A 17,194-nucleotide genomic window follows, 5' to 3' on the forward strand; every position below is an offset into this window, starting at 1 on the left:
TAGATGGGCTTCCCTGGTGGCTCGGAGGTTAAAGCGTCCGCCTCCAATGCGGGAGACCCGGGTTTGATCCCTGGGTCGGGAAGATCCCCTGGAGAAGGAAATGGCAATCCACTCCATTATTCTTGCCTGGAGAATCCCATGGACGGAGAAGCCTAGTAGGTTACAGTCCACGGGCTCACAAAGAGTCGGACACGACTGAGTGACTTCACCTTCACCTTATCATATAGATATACCCACCTTTGCTCCCCTAAAAGGAATATGTACTTCATTTTTCCTTGAGAGTAGTGGCTAAGAGCACAACAATACTGGGCCCGATTTCCTGGGTGCAAATAGTGGCTCTGTTACTTACCACCTGTATGAGCTTCTGTGTCTCTAAATGGGCATGACAGTAGTACCTGCCTCCTAGGTATTAAGATCGCTACCTTTGTAAAAGTAGTGTTCTTGTAACACTGTTCTGATGTTACTGTGGCATGTGTACTTGGTGTTAAATGTTAGTGTTAAAGAGTTTGACCCAATATGTGTCCTGATGTCAGAAACCACTGGATAGACCCATATCTGTTTTATTTCCCCTTGTGTCCCAAATGTCTGCCTCAGAGCTTAGCAAATAGTAGATGCTTATTAAATTGTTTTGAAAGACCAAATGAATCTATATACTGCTGATAATTTACCTGTAAAAAAAACAGCATGATAAATATTCACCCCTTCATTTATTCTCTTTAAAATGTAAGTTTCCTATTGAATTAAATGAAGGGGCAGATTTTATATAGAATATACATTGATCACAGGACATTCAGTAGAACCAATAAGTTCTGCAGAGTACATGTATCTTCATTTCTTTCTCTGGGTAAATTTGATACATGCTTTGTTTCTTTTTTTTAATTTTAGGGAATCCAACAAGGCATAATTGAGGGAGAGTTTGCTATTTGTATTAGTTTATATCATGGTTATGAATTATTGCAGCAAATGGGAATGAGATCATTATATTTTTTCCTCTGTGGAATTATGGATGGAACTAAAGGTAAATTATATGGAATTATTTAAAGAAGTGATGACATATATTATTTTGATTAATGATATGTATATTGAACGGTTTGGATTACTTCAGGGGCTTTACTTGAAAAGGCAATGAAACAATTATATAACATTTTTTCTTCTTGTTTTTTTCTTTTTCCTTTTATTTTGCTTAAACAATAGACATATATTTCTTACAGTTCTGGAGACTGGGATGTCCAAGATTAAGAAACATCCCAAACCATGTTTGAAATTTGCTATATTACTGGAAAAAAAGAGCCATTCATCAATACAAATGTGAATGTGAAACTGGGAAAAGTTGCTGGTTTTCGTTTTTAAATTTGAAAAGCTTGCATTCATGGCTGAATTGTAATTTCTTTTAAATAAATAATGCATTTGATTACTTTGTTATTAAACTTAATGGGAAAGTATTTTCTTAATTTCTGAAGGAATGACTCGGGTGAGAAATGAACTTAGCCGAAACGCGGACTTCATGAAACTTTATGATCATCTAGACAGCATGTTTGCACATACGCGTAGTACTTCAGCAAGTGGCATTTCTGCTATCCAGAAAGGTCTGTTTTTTCTTTAAAAATTTTATATTGTTTCTTCTTTATCAAGGTTAATTTTAAAATTAAGCTCCATTGATCCACACGTCTATTTATACCTACTTATGTTTCTGAAACCATAGACCTGTTAAATATAAAAGATTTTATTATTCAACTTAGGATAATATATATTCAAGTAGCTCATGAACCTTAAACATACAATAGAAGCTAATAGGAGTTGTTACTTGTGGTGAAAATTTTCAGAACTACCAACTACTGATTGTAGCTTAAATAAATATGAGCTTTTGCCTTCTGCTTTGCTGCTTATTCCTATTTGGATTATTTCTCAGACTGAAATTTTCATAACAATTCAAAGTTTATTTTACAGTAAGGTTTGTGTGCTATCCAGATGCCAGTTACTGTTTAAATAAATTTAAAAAAAAAGAGTTTTAACAAATCCATTTTGAAAAGGATAATTAAAATACATGAATGTAATGGAATATGAAAAAACCACAGATTTTTGTTTGTTGTTTTTTTTTCCCCCCCAGGAGGTAAAGATAAAAAGTTCTGCTATAGTCATCCCAAATTAAAGAAATTAGAAGAAGTTGTAGTTGAACACTTCAAGTCATGGAATGGTAGGTTGTATTTAATATCCTCAAGGCAAGGCAAAGTCATGAAAAAGCTAAAACTCTGATTTGTTAGTTTTTGCTAACATTTCTTATGGAGAAGATGAGCTTTTAATTATTCTGGATTATGAATATAAAAAAAACTTAGAAATTTTGTCAGCATACGGGCCAGGGAGATGGTGGAAATGTTAACAGTAAGGTATTATGTGAAAAGGAAAAGTCAGCCTAAGACAGTATAAGGGAAGCAGATAGTAAAAACTATATATAATATTTAGTTCAGTTCATTTCAGTTTGGTCTCTCAGTCGTGTCCGACTCTTTGTGACCCCATGGACCGCAGTATGCCAGGCCTCGCTGTCCATCACCAACTCCCGGAGTCTACTCAAACTCAGGTCCATTGAGTCGGTGACGCCATCCAACCATCTCATCCTCTGTCGTCCCCTTCTCCTCCTGCCTTCTATCTTTCCCAGCCTCAGGATCTTTTCAGATGAGTCAGTTCTTCACATCAGGTGGCCAGAGTATTGGAGTTTCAGCTTCAGCATCAGTGCTTCCAATGAACACCCAGGGCTGATCTCCTTTAGGATGGACTGGTTGGATCTCCATGCAGTCCAAGGGACTCTCAAGAGTCTTCTCTAACACCACGGTTCAAAAGCATCAATTCTTCAGCACTCAGCAGCTTTATAGTCCAGCTTTCACATCCATACATGATCACTGGAAAAACCATGGCTCTGACAAGATAGACCTTTTTTGGCAAAGAAATGTCTCTGCTTTTTAATATGCTGTCTAGGTTGTTCATAACTTTCCTTCCAAGGAGTAAACGTCTTTTAATTTCATGGCTGCAGTCACCATCTGCAGTGATTTTGGAGCCACCAAAAATAAAGTCTGTCACTGTTTCTGGAATTTACCTGGAATAATTTTCCCTTACAAAAGCACCTGCTTCTTTTTCCTTAGGTATCAAATATTAGCTTTATGTGTGTTGAAGGTGAAGTCGCTCAGTCGTGTGCGACTCTTTGCGACCCCGTGGACTGTAACCTACTAGGATTCTCTGTCCATGGGATTCTCCAGGCAAGAATACTGGAGTGGATTGCCATTTCCTTCTCCAGGGGATCTTCCCGACCCAGGGATCAAACCCAGGTCTCTCGCATTGAAGGCAGACGCTTTAACCTCTGAGCCAGTGGAGTCCCCCCACACATGATTAATGTAATATGAATTCTGTTTCAGAAGGATTGTCAGAGTTCCATGCAAGGTTAAAAAACAAAGGAAAACAAAAAAACAAAAGCCCCCCACACACACACAGCTTGCAATTAGTAACCAGTTGTTATACTAAAGTCTGCATACCTTATATTTGCTATTTGATTTCATCATCACCTCAATCCATTTTAAAGTGAAGTCGCTCAGTCATGTCCAACTCTTTGCAGCCCATGGACTGTAGCCCACCAGGCTCCTCCATCAGTGGGATTTTCCAGGCAAGAGTACTGGAGTGGGTTGCCATTTCCTTCTCCAATCCATTTGAGATATGAAGAAACTAAAGCTTAAAGAGATTAAATGAAAGAGATTAAATCACTGCCGTGGTCACACATTGCCCAGAGGCTAAGTGATCCAGCCTCAAAATCACGTTATTCGTGCATTCTACTCCTCCCAAGCACAGAGACAGTGGGAGCAGCTTTGTGACTGCAAGTAGGGTATATTCTGCAGTTTTCCGTAGAGAATTTGAAAGTATCAGTAATTCAGGGACAGAGTACCATGACCTGGGTTAAGACAGTGCCTACTGAACAGAAAGGAAAGGGACGTTTTAAAGAATCAGTGGACGCTCTGTAGACCTGTGCTTCTGGTTTAGAAGGTAACGAGGCATAAGAAGCATCATGCATAAATTGAAGGATGATCACAAGGTAAGTTTTATTTGATTTGTTTGGGGTTTTATTTTACCATAGCCAGAGAGAGATAAGGAGCCAGGTTTATGAAGATGACTAGAAAAGGTAGAAGAAAAACCGGCAAAGGTTTAAGATGCTTTAAATTACTTTTTTGAAAGAACTGTTACAACTGTAACTCACTGGTATATAGTTACAGGTTTGTTTGCCTTTTGAATTATCTAAATGCTTTTTTTAACACTTGTAATTATAGTATTTTTTGGTTATACAGCTCAAAAGACGTCTGATAAGAAATGTGACGAGACCAGAGTTATGATCTTCTCTTCATTTAGAGATAGTGTTCAAGAAATTGCAGAAATGCTTTTACCGCATCAGCCAGTTATTAGAGTAATGACTTTTGTTGGCCATGCCTCAGGAAAAAGCATGAAGGGTTTTACCCAGAAGGAGCAACTGGAGGTAATTATTTTTTGAGTTGATGAGTATAAAAATAAAATTGGTGTGCTTTGCACTTATGCCATTTTATTTTGTTTGTTAAGCTATAGCTTAAAGATAATTTTATAGTAAATATATAAATAAACCTAGGCATATTTTGGCATTGCCTTTCTTTGGGATTGGGATGAAAACTGACCATTTCCAGTCCTATGGCCACTGCTGAGTTTTCAATCTTTGCTGGCATTGAGTGCAGCACTTTCACAGCATCATCTTTTAGGATCTGAAATAGCTCAACTGGAATTCCATCACCTCCACTAGCTTTGTTCGTAGTGATGCTTCCTAAGGCCCGCTTGACTTCGCATTCCGGGATGTCTGGCCCTAGGTGAGTGATCATATCATCATGATTATCTGGGTCATGAAGATTTTTTTTTGTATAGTTCTTCTGTGTATTCTTGCCACCTCTTAATCTCTGGTGCTTCTGTTAGGTCCATACCATTTCTGTCCTTTATTGAGCCCATCTTTGCATGAAATGTTCCCTTGGTATCTCTAATTTTCTTGAAGAGATCTCTAGTCTTTCCCTTGCTATTGTTTTCCTCTATTTCTTTGCACTGATCACTGAGGAAGCCTTTCTTATCTCTTCTTGCTATTCTTTGGAGTGCTGCATTCAAATGGGTATATCTTTCCTTTTCTCCTTTGCCTTCTGCTTCTCTTCTTTTCACAGCTATTTGTAAGGCCTCCTCAGACAACCATTTTGCCTTTTTGCATTTCTTTTTCTTGAGGATGGTCTTGATCCCTGCCTCCTGTACAGTGTAACAAATCTCCGTCCATAGTTCATCAGGCACTCTATCTATCAGATCTAGTCCCTTAAATCTATTTCTCACTTCCACTGTATAATCATAAGGGATTTGATTTAGGTCATACCTGAATGGTCTAGTGGTTTCCCCTACTGTCTTCAATTTAAGTCTGAATTTGGCAATAAGGAGTTCATGATCTGAGCCACAGTCCGCTCCTGGTCTTGTTTACGCTGACTATATAGAACTTCTCCACTTTTGGCTGCAAAGAATATAATCAATCTGATTTTGGTATTGACCATCTGGTGACGTCCATTTGTAGAGCCTTCTCTTGTGTTGTTGGAAGAAGGTGTTTGCTCTGACCAGTGTGTTCTCTTGGCAAAACTCTATTAGCCTTTGCCCTGTTTTATTCTGTACTCCAAGGCCAGATTTGCCTGTGACTCCAGGTATCTCTTGACTCTCTACTTTTGCATTCCAGTCCCCTATAATGAAAGGACATCTTACACGCTAGCAAAGTAATGCTCAAAATTCTCCAACCCAGGCTTCAGAGGCTTCCAGATGTTCAGGCTGGATTTAGAAAAGGCAGAGGAACCAGAGATCAAATTACCAACATCCGCTGGATCATGGAAAAAGCCAGAGAATTCCAGAAAAACATCTACTTTTGCTTTATTGACTATGCCAAAGCCTTTGACTGTGTGGGTCATAATAAACTGTGGAAAATTCTAAAAGAGATGGGAATACCAGACCACCTGACCTGCCTCCTGAGAAATCTGTATGCAGGTCAGGAAGCAACAGTTGGAATTGGACATAGAACAACAGACTGGTTCCAAATCAGGAAAGGAGTACATCAAGGCTATATATTATCACCCTGTTTATTTAACTTGTATGCAGAGTATATCATGAGAAACGCTGAGCTGGATGAAGGACAAGCTGGAATCAGGATTGCCGGGAGAAATATCAATAACCTCAGATATGCAGATGACACCACCCTTAAGGCAGAAAGCGAAGAACTAAAGAGCCTATTGATGAAAGTGAAAGAGGAAAGTGAAAAAGTTGGCTTAAAACTCAACATTCAGAAAACGAAGATCATAGCATCTGGTCCCATCACTTCATGGCAAATAGATGGGAAACAGTGGAAGCAGTGACAGACTTTATTTTGGGGGGCTCCAAAATCACTGCAGATGTTGACTGCAGCCATGAAATTAAAAGACGCTTGCTCTTTGGAAGAAAAGTTATGACCAACCTAGACAGCATATTAAAAAGCAGAGATGTAGCTTTACCAACAAAGGTCTGTGTAGTCAAAGGTATGGTTTTTCCAGTGGTCATGTATGGATGTGAGATTTGGACTATAAAGAAAGCTGAATGCCAAAAAATGGATGCTTTTGAACTGTAGTGTTGAAGAAGACTCTTGAGAGTCCCTTGGACTGCAAGGAGATCCAACCAGTCCGTCCGAAAGGAAATCAGCCCTGGGTGTTCATTGGAGGGACTGATGCTGAAGCTGAAACTCCAATCCTTTGGCCACCCGATGCGAAGAACTGACTGACTCATTTGAAAAGGGCCTGATGCTGGGAAAGATTGAAGGTTGGAGGAGAAGGGGATGACTGAGGATGAGATGGTTGTATGGTATCATCAACTCGATCAACATGAGTTTGAGTAAACTCCGGGAGTTGGTGATGGCCTGGGAGGCCTGGTGTGCTGCAGTCCGTGGGGTCAGAGAGTCGGATACAACTGAGCGACTGAACTGAATGGAGGCATATTTTGAAAGACAAAAATGTATTTTTTTAAATTTTTGAATATTTTAATTGCACTCATCTCACATGCTAGTAAAGTAATGCTCAAAATTCTCCAAGCCAGGATTCAGCAATACGTGAACAGTGAACTTCCTGATGTTCAAGCTGGTTTTAGAAAAGGCAGAGGAACCAGAGATCAAATTGCCAACATCTGCTGGATCATGGAAAAAGCAAGAGAGTTCCAGAAGAACATCTATTTCTGCTTTATTGACTATGCCAAAGCCTTTGACTGTGTGGATCACAATAAACTGTGGAAAATTCTGAAAGAGATGGAAATATCAGACCACCTCACCTGCCTCTTGAGAAATCTGTATGCAGGTCAGGAAGCAACAGTTAGAACTGGACATGGAACAACAGACTGGTTCCAAATAGGAAAAGGAGTACGTCAAGGCTGTATATTGTCACCCTGCTTATTTAACTTATATGCAGAGTACATCATGAGAAACGCTGGACTGGAAGAAACACAAGCTGGAATCAAGATTGCCGGGAGAAATATCAATAACTTCAGATATTCAGATGACACCACCCTTATGGCAGAAAGTGAAGAGGAACTAAAAAGCCTCTTGATGAAAGTGAAAGTGGAGAGTGGAACAGTTGGCTTAAAGCTCAACGTTCAGAAAACGAAGATCATGGCATCCGGTCCCATCACTTCATGGGAAATAGATGGGAAACCGTGGAAACAGTGTCAGACTATTTTGCGGGGCTCCCAAAGTCACTGCAGATGGTGACTGCAGCCATGAAATTAAAAGACGCTTACTCCTTGGAAGAAAAGTTATGAGCAACCTGGATAGCATATTCAAAAGCAGAGACATTACTTTGCCTAAAGCAGAGACATTACTTTGCCGACTAATGTCCATCTAGTCAAGGCTATGGTTTATCCAGTGGTCATGTATGGATGTGAGAGTTGGACTGTGAAGAAGGCTGAGTGCCGAAGAATTGATGCTTTTGAACTGTGGTGTTGGAGAAGACTCTTGAGAGTCCCTTGGACTACAAGGAGATCCAACCAGTCCATTCTGAAGGAGATCTGCCTTGGGATTTCTTTGGAAGGAATGATGCTAAAGCTGAAACTCCAGTACCTTGGCCACCTCATGCGAAGAGTTGACTCATTGGAAAAGACTCTAATGCTGGGAGGGATTGGGGGCAGGAGGAGAAGGGGACGACAGAGGATGAGATGGCTGGATGGCATCACTGACTCAGTGGACGTGAGTCTGAGTGAACTCCAGGAGTTGGTGATGGACAGGGAGGCCTGGCGTGCTAGGATTCATGGGGTCGCAAAGAGTCGGACACGACTGAGCGACTGAACTGAACTGAACTGAAGCACATTTGAGCAGAAAGGCTCTGGAATCACACTATATAGGTTGGAGTCTTAGCTCTTCCACTGATAAATTTTTTTACTTACTGTGCCTCAGTTTCATTATCTGTAAACACACTCCATAGACCTATTGTAAACATTAAATGAAATCATACCACAGAGCCTTCAAGAAATGTTTACTATTTATCTGAAGTCATTTTAGTTATTTATTCCAAACAAATAATGATTGTATCACTTTTTTCTATTATTTAAAAATCTTCAAAATGTGGTCAGAGAAAAGAAACCATGGTGATATTTAAGGTAGCTGTATGTGCTGAATATTGGTCATAAGTTTTCTGAGTTCTAGCTGTGCTTTGGGGAAAATTTTATTGCTTTTTTTTAAAACTGTGTACAGCATTTTGAAGATTAACTGTTTAAGTGTGCACTTGAACAGTCTCTGACAATTAGGTATGTCTTTAACAGCTAATTTCTTTTCAAAGATTCTTTCTTGAATTTGTCAACGTGAAAAGATGAGGACTCCTACTGTTTACATACTTCTTATACCAGTCTCCACTGCCCTCAAAAGAGTCTGTTTAAGTAAGCAAGTGATGATATCACATTAGTGGGACTCCAGATTCTTTAGGATCTTGCAGGTCATTTCTATTTTAATGACTGGAGTGAGATGAGCAGAAACCCTTGGAGAATTTAGAGCAGAGGAGGGTCATTGCCTGACTGATGCTTTAAAAGAATCACACTGGCTGCCGTCTTCAGAATAAACTAGGGGCCAAGGGTGGAAACAGACCAATTGGAAGAATTATTACAATAATCCAAGCTAAAGATAATGGTGGCTTGGACTACATGGAAGCAGGGAAGTTTGCGATAAATGATTGGATTATGGATATATTTTGAAGGTCAAGTTGACAGGGCTTACTGACAAATTTAGAGTGGGATCTGAGATAAAGGAGTTGACTTTGACTTTTTCATTAACTCATTGTCATGCTAGTGTAGTTCCCGTAACTTGATCAGGGAATCCTGGTGAAGAAAAGAAGAAAAAATTTTCCCTCTGCCTTTCTGAGTTCTTAGCTGCGACCTCTGTAATAAAAGACAGATTTACAAGAGGAAAACAAACTGAAGCTTATTAACAAATGCATACTGGGCTTCCTTGGTGGCTCAGAGGTAAAGAATCCACCTGCCAATGCAAGAGACATGGGTTCAGTCCCTGGTCTGGGAAAATCCCACATGCCATGGTGCAGCTAAGCCCAGGAGTCACAACTTTTGAGTCTGTGCTCTAGAGCCAGGGAGTCCTAACTACTGAAGCCCATGCACCCTAGAGCTTGTGCTCCTCAAAAGAGAGGCTACCACACTGAGAAACTCAAGTTCCACAACTGGAGGGTAGCCTCTGCTCACCTCATCTAGAGAAGAGCCTGAGCACAGCTGAAAAGCAATATAAATTAAAAACAAACAAACATGTATACTTCATGGACGCATGGGAAAATGCCGAGGGAAAAATGAGTAACTCCCTGAAGTGGCTTAGAATTCATATTTAAATAGCATCTTATGGGGAAAGAGGAGTGGCGGGCACAAAGGAGAGTAAATTATTTTCAGGGAAGATGAATGGGGCCTTAAAAGATGGGAAGTATGAGTGATAGATTGTGATGAAGTTTGGTTATGGTATGGACTTTCAGTCTCTTGCTGAGTTAGTTTTCCCTAGTTGATTAAATTCCTGGGGAAGGGATTTATGACAGTTGAGTTCCTTCTGGAGGATCTGCTTTTAGGCAGATAAGTGGCCAGAGAAACAGCACTTGCTTTTTTTTTTTGAGTGCCTTTAGCTCAAAGTAATCAGTATACCGAAAGCAGCATAGGCTGGGGCAGCATGATCTAAACTCCTGTAGTCATACTTGGGCTGCCATATTCTGCTACCCTTCACTGGAATAGCAGTGCAAAAAAAATATAGTATGAATTGTACTTTTAACTAAAATTTTTGTTACTGAAGTATAGTTGATTTATACAATGTTGTATTAATTACTGCTGTACAGCAAAGTGATTCAGTTACACATATGCAGGCATTCTTTTTTTAAATACTGTTTTCCATGATGGCCTATCACAGGATATTGAGTATAGTTCTCTGTGCTCTACAGTGGGAACTTGTTGCTTGTCCATTCTATATACAGAAGTTTACATCTGCTAACCCCAACCCCTGACTGGATCCCTCCCCCAGCCCCCTCCCCCTTGACAGCCGCCAGTCCATTCTCTACAGCTGTTATTCCATTTCTGTTTAAAATATGAATGCTAGAAGTAAACATAGTTTAATTATTAAACTTACTATAATTCTAAAATTGACTGACAATAGAATATGATAAATAGCAGTGAGAGCTCTGGGGCCATTTACATGCTCTACCCCCTTTTTAGTGATGTTAAAAATATCTGTGCTTTCTCAGTCATGTGTAAATGGTTAGAAGAACCTTTTGGAATCATAACCATCATTAAAGCAAAGGAATTGGGACTCTGCTTTGCACTGTACCACTGTCTCTCTTGGTTTATATTGCCATTTTACCGCTTGTTTTCCTATTTGGTAGTATTTTGGGTGCTGATTTTTAATCTGATTTCAGGGGCAGATGGAAAAAGAATGCTTTGATTTGCAATTCTCTTCTAGTTGCATCTAATTATTTTTAAATTCTAATTTTAGGTAGTGAAACAATTTCGTAGTGGTGGTTACAATACGTTGGTGTCTACTTGCGTTGGTGAAGAAGGTTTGGATATCGGAGAAGTTGACCTTATAATATGTTTTGATGCCCAGAAGAGCCCAATTCGTCTTATACAGCGAATGGGTAGAACTGGCCGCAGACGTCAGGGCAGGATTGTTGTTATCCTTGCTGAAGGACGAGAGGAACGCGTAAGTAGACAAGCATAATCTGACATTCAAAATTTGAGAAACGGAACCTAAAGACAAGTATCAATCTGTTCACATTCAAAGTCCAAACAATCTGTAGGTAATTGTGATTGATTTTTGTTTCCTTTTGTATTGCTAAGTCGCTTCAGTCTGTCCGACTCTGCGACCCCATAGACGACAGCCCACCAGGCTCCCCTGTCCCTGGGATTCCCCAGGCAAGAACGCTGGAGTGGGTTGCCATTTCCTTCTCCAATGCATGAAAGTGAAAAGTGAAAGTGAAGTCGCTCAGTCGTGTCCGACTCTTAGCGACCCCATGGACTACAGCCTACCAGGCTCCTCCATCCATGGGATTTTCCAGGCAAGAGTACTGGAGTGGGGTGCCATTGCCTTCTCCGTTCCCTTTGTATTAGATACTACCTATTGTTTTCTTGTAATTAGGAAAATTTTTAACTAGACTCAGCTTCATAAATTTTATCCAGTATAAAGGACCATATCTTTGTACTTTAGTATTAATTTAGCAACACATAGATACAAAAATCAAGTATTACCTTGTCTGACTATTTCCCTGTGCTTTTAAGGCTTGTTTCTCTTGTGTTTAGGTGTTGTCTTATTAATAACTACAGTGAGCTGAGAATATTTTTTACATTTTGAAGAGTTGCCTAAATCAGTCGACTAACCCACCCACCAACCAAAAATATGTGCCAAGGTAGCCAGCAAAGCCTAAAATATTTACTTTCTGACCTTTTGTGGAAGTTTACTAATGTCTGTTCTAAGTGATAAGGCGTTGGGTGATATTCATAAATCTTGGGTGACAGGCCTGCATAAATATGATGTACATAATAATATTCTGTATATGTATACTAAAGTATTAATAACTTTTATAACTGAGTGGGACTATTTCTATGGCCAAGTAAATATTTTTTAAATAGTTTTACATTAAGGAATTTTCATTAATGATGATAGTTTTAAACAATTGATTTGAAGTGTTTCAGAAACCCTATGAAAATCATCCTGAAAAATGAATTTCTTTTTCCACCAGTACTTTTAATGTTATTATAGCATATTCTTATGTAACATCCAATTTATCTATGAAATAATTCTAATAAATGAAATGTCTGGCAGCTTTTAAAAGTCTGTGTATTATCACTGAGTGGAATTGGGTCCTAACTAATTGTATTACCTTAGGCAAGTCACTTAACCTCTATTTAAGTGTTAGTTTCCTTATCTATTAAAAAGTCATAATGGACCACATTTCATGAGTACCTCCTTTGTGCTGGACACTGTTGCAAATGTTTCAAATGGATTGTTTTACTTAAATAACGTCAACAACACTGTCAGGGTAGTACTAGGGATTTTCTTGTATACAGTAAAGAAAATTGACACGTAGAGAGATGAAGTGACAAGCTGAAATTTAAAAATAGTACTTTTTTAAAGCAATTTATACTTATATATAAATATTAACCTATTCAAAAACAGCAAGATCCTGAATAAAAGACAGACTTTGTTGGTACAATATAGTTACTAAAGTAAGAATAAATCTTGAAATGATTTTCATTAAGACTTAAATAGGCTTCAAATTTAAGACAACATATATTCTGTCCCTCAAGTATTTAAGTGGATCAGAGTTTAATTTGCTATTTAGAATAAACTCAGGGTGATATAATAACTACTTGTTATTTCTAGGTGATTATATAGAAATAAAATGATTTTGCCTTTTTTTTTTTTTCAGACTTATAATCAAAGTCAGTGCAACAAAAGAAGTATTTATAAAGCTATTTCAGGTAATAGGCAGGTCCTTCATTTTTACCAAGGAAGTCCACGAATGGTTCCTGATGAAGTCAACCCACAATTACATAAGATGTTCATTACACATGGTGTCTATGAACCAGAGAAGCCTTCTCGGAACTTGCAGCGAAAGTCATCCATCTTTTCCTATAGGAGTGGTAAATACAGTTTTTTGCATTTGAGACACACATTTGTTTTTCTGTTATTTGTTAGCAGGTCATATATTGATCTATTCTATGAGAAAATCAACATACATTCTAGTATGTTATAGGTGTTCACTTTGAGAAGGATACAAGAGAGATGATTAATGTGGCAAAGGGAACCAGGTACTGGCAATACAGAATGAAAGAAGCTCAGTGTTGGGAAAACTAAAAATATAAGCCCAGAGAATCCACTTTACAAAATGTAGAAAAGAAGAAAACAGTTTTATTATTGAATAAGCATTAAGCCATATTACAATATGCATTGTAAGCAATCCACCAAGTTAAGAGAAAGAATGAAATTCTAGCCTATTCATTTAAACAGTATTAATCCTTTACATCATGTTCTTAAGATTATAACAGTAACTTGTCTTCTTATAAGAGGAAGCACCATTTGCTGTATGTTCTTTCATTGTTGTTGTTGTTTTAGTTGTTAAGTCATGTCTGACTCTTTGGCGACCCCCATGGACTGTAGTCTCTCCAGGCTCCTCTGGGATTTCCAGGGCAAGAATACTGGAGTAGATTGCCTTTTCTTTCTCCAGGGCGGGTCTTCCTGACCCAGGACTTGAACCTGCGTCTCCTGCATTGACAGGCACATTCTTACCACAGAGCCACCTGGGAAGCCCATGTTCTTTCATAGTTAATTCCAAATTCACCCAGTAATTGAGGTAGCCGTTTGTGTTAACTAGTTGCCTTTATCCTCATCCTCCCTGGTAGCTCAAACAGTAAGGAATATGCCTGCAATGTAGGAGACCCAGGTTCAGTCCCTGGGTTGGGAAGATCCCCTGGAGAAGGGAATGGCTACCCACTCCAGTATTTTTGCCTGGAGAATTCCATGGACAGAAGAGTCTGGCAAGGTGCAGTCTATGGGGTCACAAACCATAGGTCGCAAATCATAGTCTATGGATCACAAACACAACTAAGCGCCTAACACTTATCCAAAGAAATAATAAAACTTCTGTCTCTATGACAAGCAGATAGGGAGAGCTCAGAGAAAGGTGCCAAGGTGAAACTCCCCAGCTGTCTGGGAGACAGGGACACTATCTTCCTTGATGTTTACATTTCAAAGAGATGTCTCCTAGGTCCTTAAGAAAATAATTTCTGGTTGAAAAACTGGCTAGAGACTTGCTTTGCCTTTACAAAGATTTGCATGCATATCAGAGAGTTAAATAAAGGATTTAGGAATATTAAAAAGTATCTGTGGAATTGCTTTCAGAGAAGCAGGGGGAATTTCTGCAAAGGAGAATTTTTTTTTTTCCAGATAGTGGTGAAATTAGACTAAGCTGGTGATACTGAGCCAGTGAGGAACAAATATTAATACTTTGGTGCCAGGGAGCATAGTAAGGAGAGGGCTAGCTTAAGAACTGCGAAGATTTTGGTGATATCAAGACAATATCTTGAAATATTAAAGAATCATAAAATATATTCTAAACTTTGGAAGAAACCTCAGGAATCATCTGGTCCAGTTACTTACTGAGATAGGGATGTTTTCTATAGCACGCCTGTGAAGTGTGTGTCTGTGAGTATTCAATCTCTAGGTCATGTCCAACTCTTTGAGACCCCGTGGACTATAGCCCACCAAGCTCCTCTGTCCATGGGATTTCCCAGACAAAAATACTGGAGTGGGTTGCTGTTTCCCTCTCCATGTCAAATGTATATCAAGCCTCAGCTTGAACATCTCTGTTAATGGAAATTGTATTCTTTTATGAGAGTTCGTTCCATTGTTGATAATACATATAAAAGGAGTTCTTTTGTTAAGAAAAAAAATCTGTCTTTGTATCTTTTTCTCATTGATTTAATTTTGGCTTTGTCAACTGAAAAAAATGCACAACATAAAAGTTGAGAATTATGTTTTATTCAGGGTACTACTGAGGACTATAGCACAGGAAGGAAGCCTCTCAGCTAGCTCTGAGGGACTGTTCCAAAGAGGCAAGTGGGGAGCCAGGATAGGTAGGAGTTTTTGCTGAGAGAAAACCCAGTCACTAAACATCAAAAGATTACTGCTAATCCCAGAAAACTAGACCTCTCAAGTTAATGATTTTAGTGTTTTTTTATGTATGGGAAGATGCAAGAGTTTCAGCTCACTGAAATTATTCCTTTGATATAAATCTTAACTACCTAGGGCCAGTATTCTGTTTTTCTCTGTTCTGAAACCCCCTTAGGGGCAGCTGCAGTGGCTGATGGCCGATTGCCCCAACAACATCCTTTATTTACTGAAATGGCAGGTGACTTTATTTGCCCACAGCTTCTAGACACAAAAATGGATTTGATCTTTGAGATACCTAGGTGGTAGTTTCTTTATATATTTGAAGACAGTACCTCTCAAGTTTGTTCAACTGACTTTTCCACTGGTTTTCATTACTATGAAGTTTCAGAATTCTTCCCCTTCCTGGGCACCTTCTTTGGACTTAGTTAAATTTGCTAATGTTCTTTCCTTTAACTCAGAGCCATTAATCAATGTTTTGTGGATATGCCTGTTAAACCTAATGAAATTCACTTAATAGAAATATACCTATCATTTTACAAGATTTTGCCAAATTATGGTTAAAATGAAAAGATAGTATATGTTTAAATTCTCTTCAATAATTAAACTAATAGTATGATCAAAACTTGGTTAGGTTGGTGTACATTTTTCTTCAGTTCAGTTCAGTCGCTCAGTCGTGTCCGACTCTTTGCAACCCCATGATTTGCACCACACTCAGACTCACATCCATTGAGTCAGTGATGCCACCCAGCCGTCTCATCCTCTGTCGTCCCCTTCTCCTCGTGCCCCCAATCCCTCCCAGCATCAGAGTCTTTTCCAGTGAGTCAACTCTTCGCATGAGGTGGCCAAAGTACTGGAGCTTCAGCTTTAGCATCATTTCTTCCAAAGAAATTCCAAGGCTGATCTCCTTCAGAATGGACTGGTTGGATCTCCTTGCAGTCCAAGGGACTCTCAAGAGTCTTCTCCAACACCACTTAGTGATCATTTAATTTTTATAGATGTTAATTAACCATATGTTTAGTAATTGTTTCTAAAAATATTACTAGTTTAGTCGCTCAGTACTGTCCAACTCTTTGTGACCCCATGGACTACAGCATGCCAGGCCTCCCAGTCCATCACCAACTCCCAGAGTTTGCTCAAACTCATGTCCATTGAGTCGGTGATGCCATCCAACCATCTCATCCTCTGTCGTCCCCTTCTCCTGCCTTCAATCTTGCCCAGCATCAGGGTCTATTCCAGTGAGTCAGTTCTTCACACCAGGTGGCCAGAGGATTGGAGTTTCATCTTCAACATCAGTCCTTCCAGTGAATATTCAGGACTGATTTCCTTTAGGATGGACTGGTCAGATCTTACAGTCCAAGGGACTCTCAAGAGTCTTCTCCAACACCATAGTTCAAAAGCATCAATTCTTCAGCACTTAGCTTTCTTTATAGTCCAACTCTCACATCCATACATGACTACTGGAAAAACCATACCTTGACTAGATGGACCTTTGTTGGCAAAAAATGTCTCTGCTTTTTAATATGCTATCTAGGTTGGTCATAACTTTTCTTCCAAGGAGCAAGTGTCTTTTAATTTCATGGCTGCAGTCACCATCTGCAGTGCTTTTGGAGCCCAAAAAAAATAAAGTCTGTCACTGCATCCACTGTTTCCCCATCTATTTGCCATGAAGTGATGGGACCAGATGCCATCTTTGTTTTCTGAATATTGAGCTTTAAGCCAACATTTTCACTCTCCTCTTTCGCTTTCATCAAGAGGCTCATTAGTTCGTCTTTGCTTTCTGCATTAAGGGTGGTGTCATCTGCATATCTGAGGTTATTGATATTTCTCCCAGCAATCTTGATGCCAGCTTGTGCTTCTTCCAGCTCAGAGTTTTTCATGATCTACTCTGCATATAAGTTAAATAAGCAGGGTGATGATATACAGCCTTGACATACTCCTTTCCCTAACTGGAACCAGTCTGCTGTTCCATGTCCAGAT

General features: G+C 39.2%; 1 protein-coding gene across 2 annotated transcripts in view; it reads left to right on the plus strand.

Moving 5' to 3' along the window:
- Positions 1 to 17,194, plus strand: part of FANCM (FA complementation group M) — a 61,931-nt gene that overhangs the window by 15,938 nt on the left and 28,799 nt on the right. For both annotated transcript variants that reach the window (XM_004017924.6, XM_060401839.1), the window contains exons 6-11: positions 886 to 1,018; positions 1,461 to 1,586; positions 2,108 to 2,194; positions 4,323 to 4,507; positions 11,042 to 11,248; positions 12,975 to 13,188. In XM_004017924.6, the coding sequence (XP_004017973.3) occupies positions 886 to 1,018; positions 1,461 to 1,586; positions 2,108 to 2,194; positions 4,323 to 4,507; positions 11,042 to 11,248; positions 12,975 to 13,188 (952 nt within the window). The remainder of the gene's footprint in view (positions 1 to 885; positions 1,019 to 1,460; positions 1,587 to 2,107; positions 2,195 to 4,322; positions 4,508 to 11,041; positions 11,249 to 12,974; positions 13,189 to 17,194) is intronic.

The sequence above is a fragment of the Ovis aries genome, chromosome 18 (assembly GCF_016772045.2).
Source record: "Ovis aries strain OAR_USU_Benz2616 breed Rambouillet chromosome 18, ARS-UI_Ramb_v3.0, whole genome shotgun sequence".
NCBI lineage: Eukaryota > Metazoa > Chordata > Mammalia > Artiodactyla > Bovidae > Ovis > Ovis aries.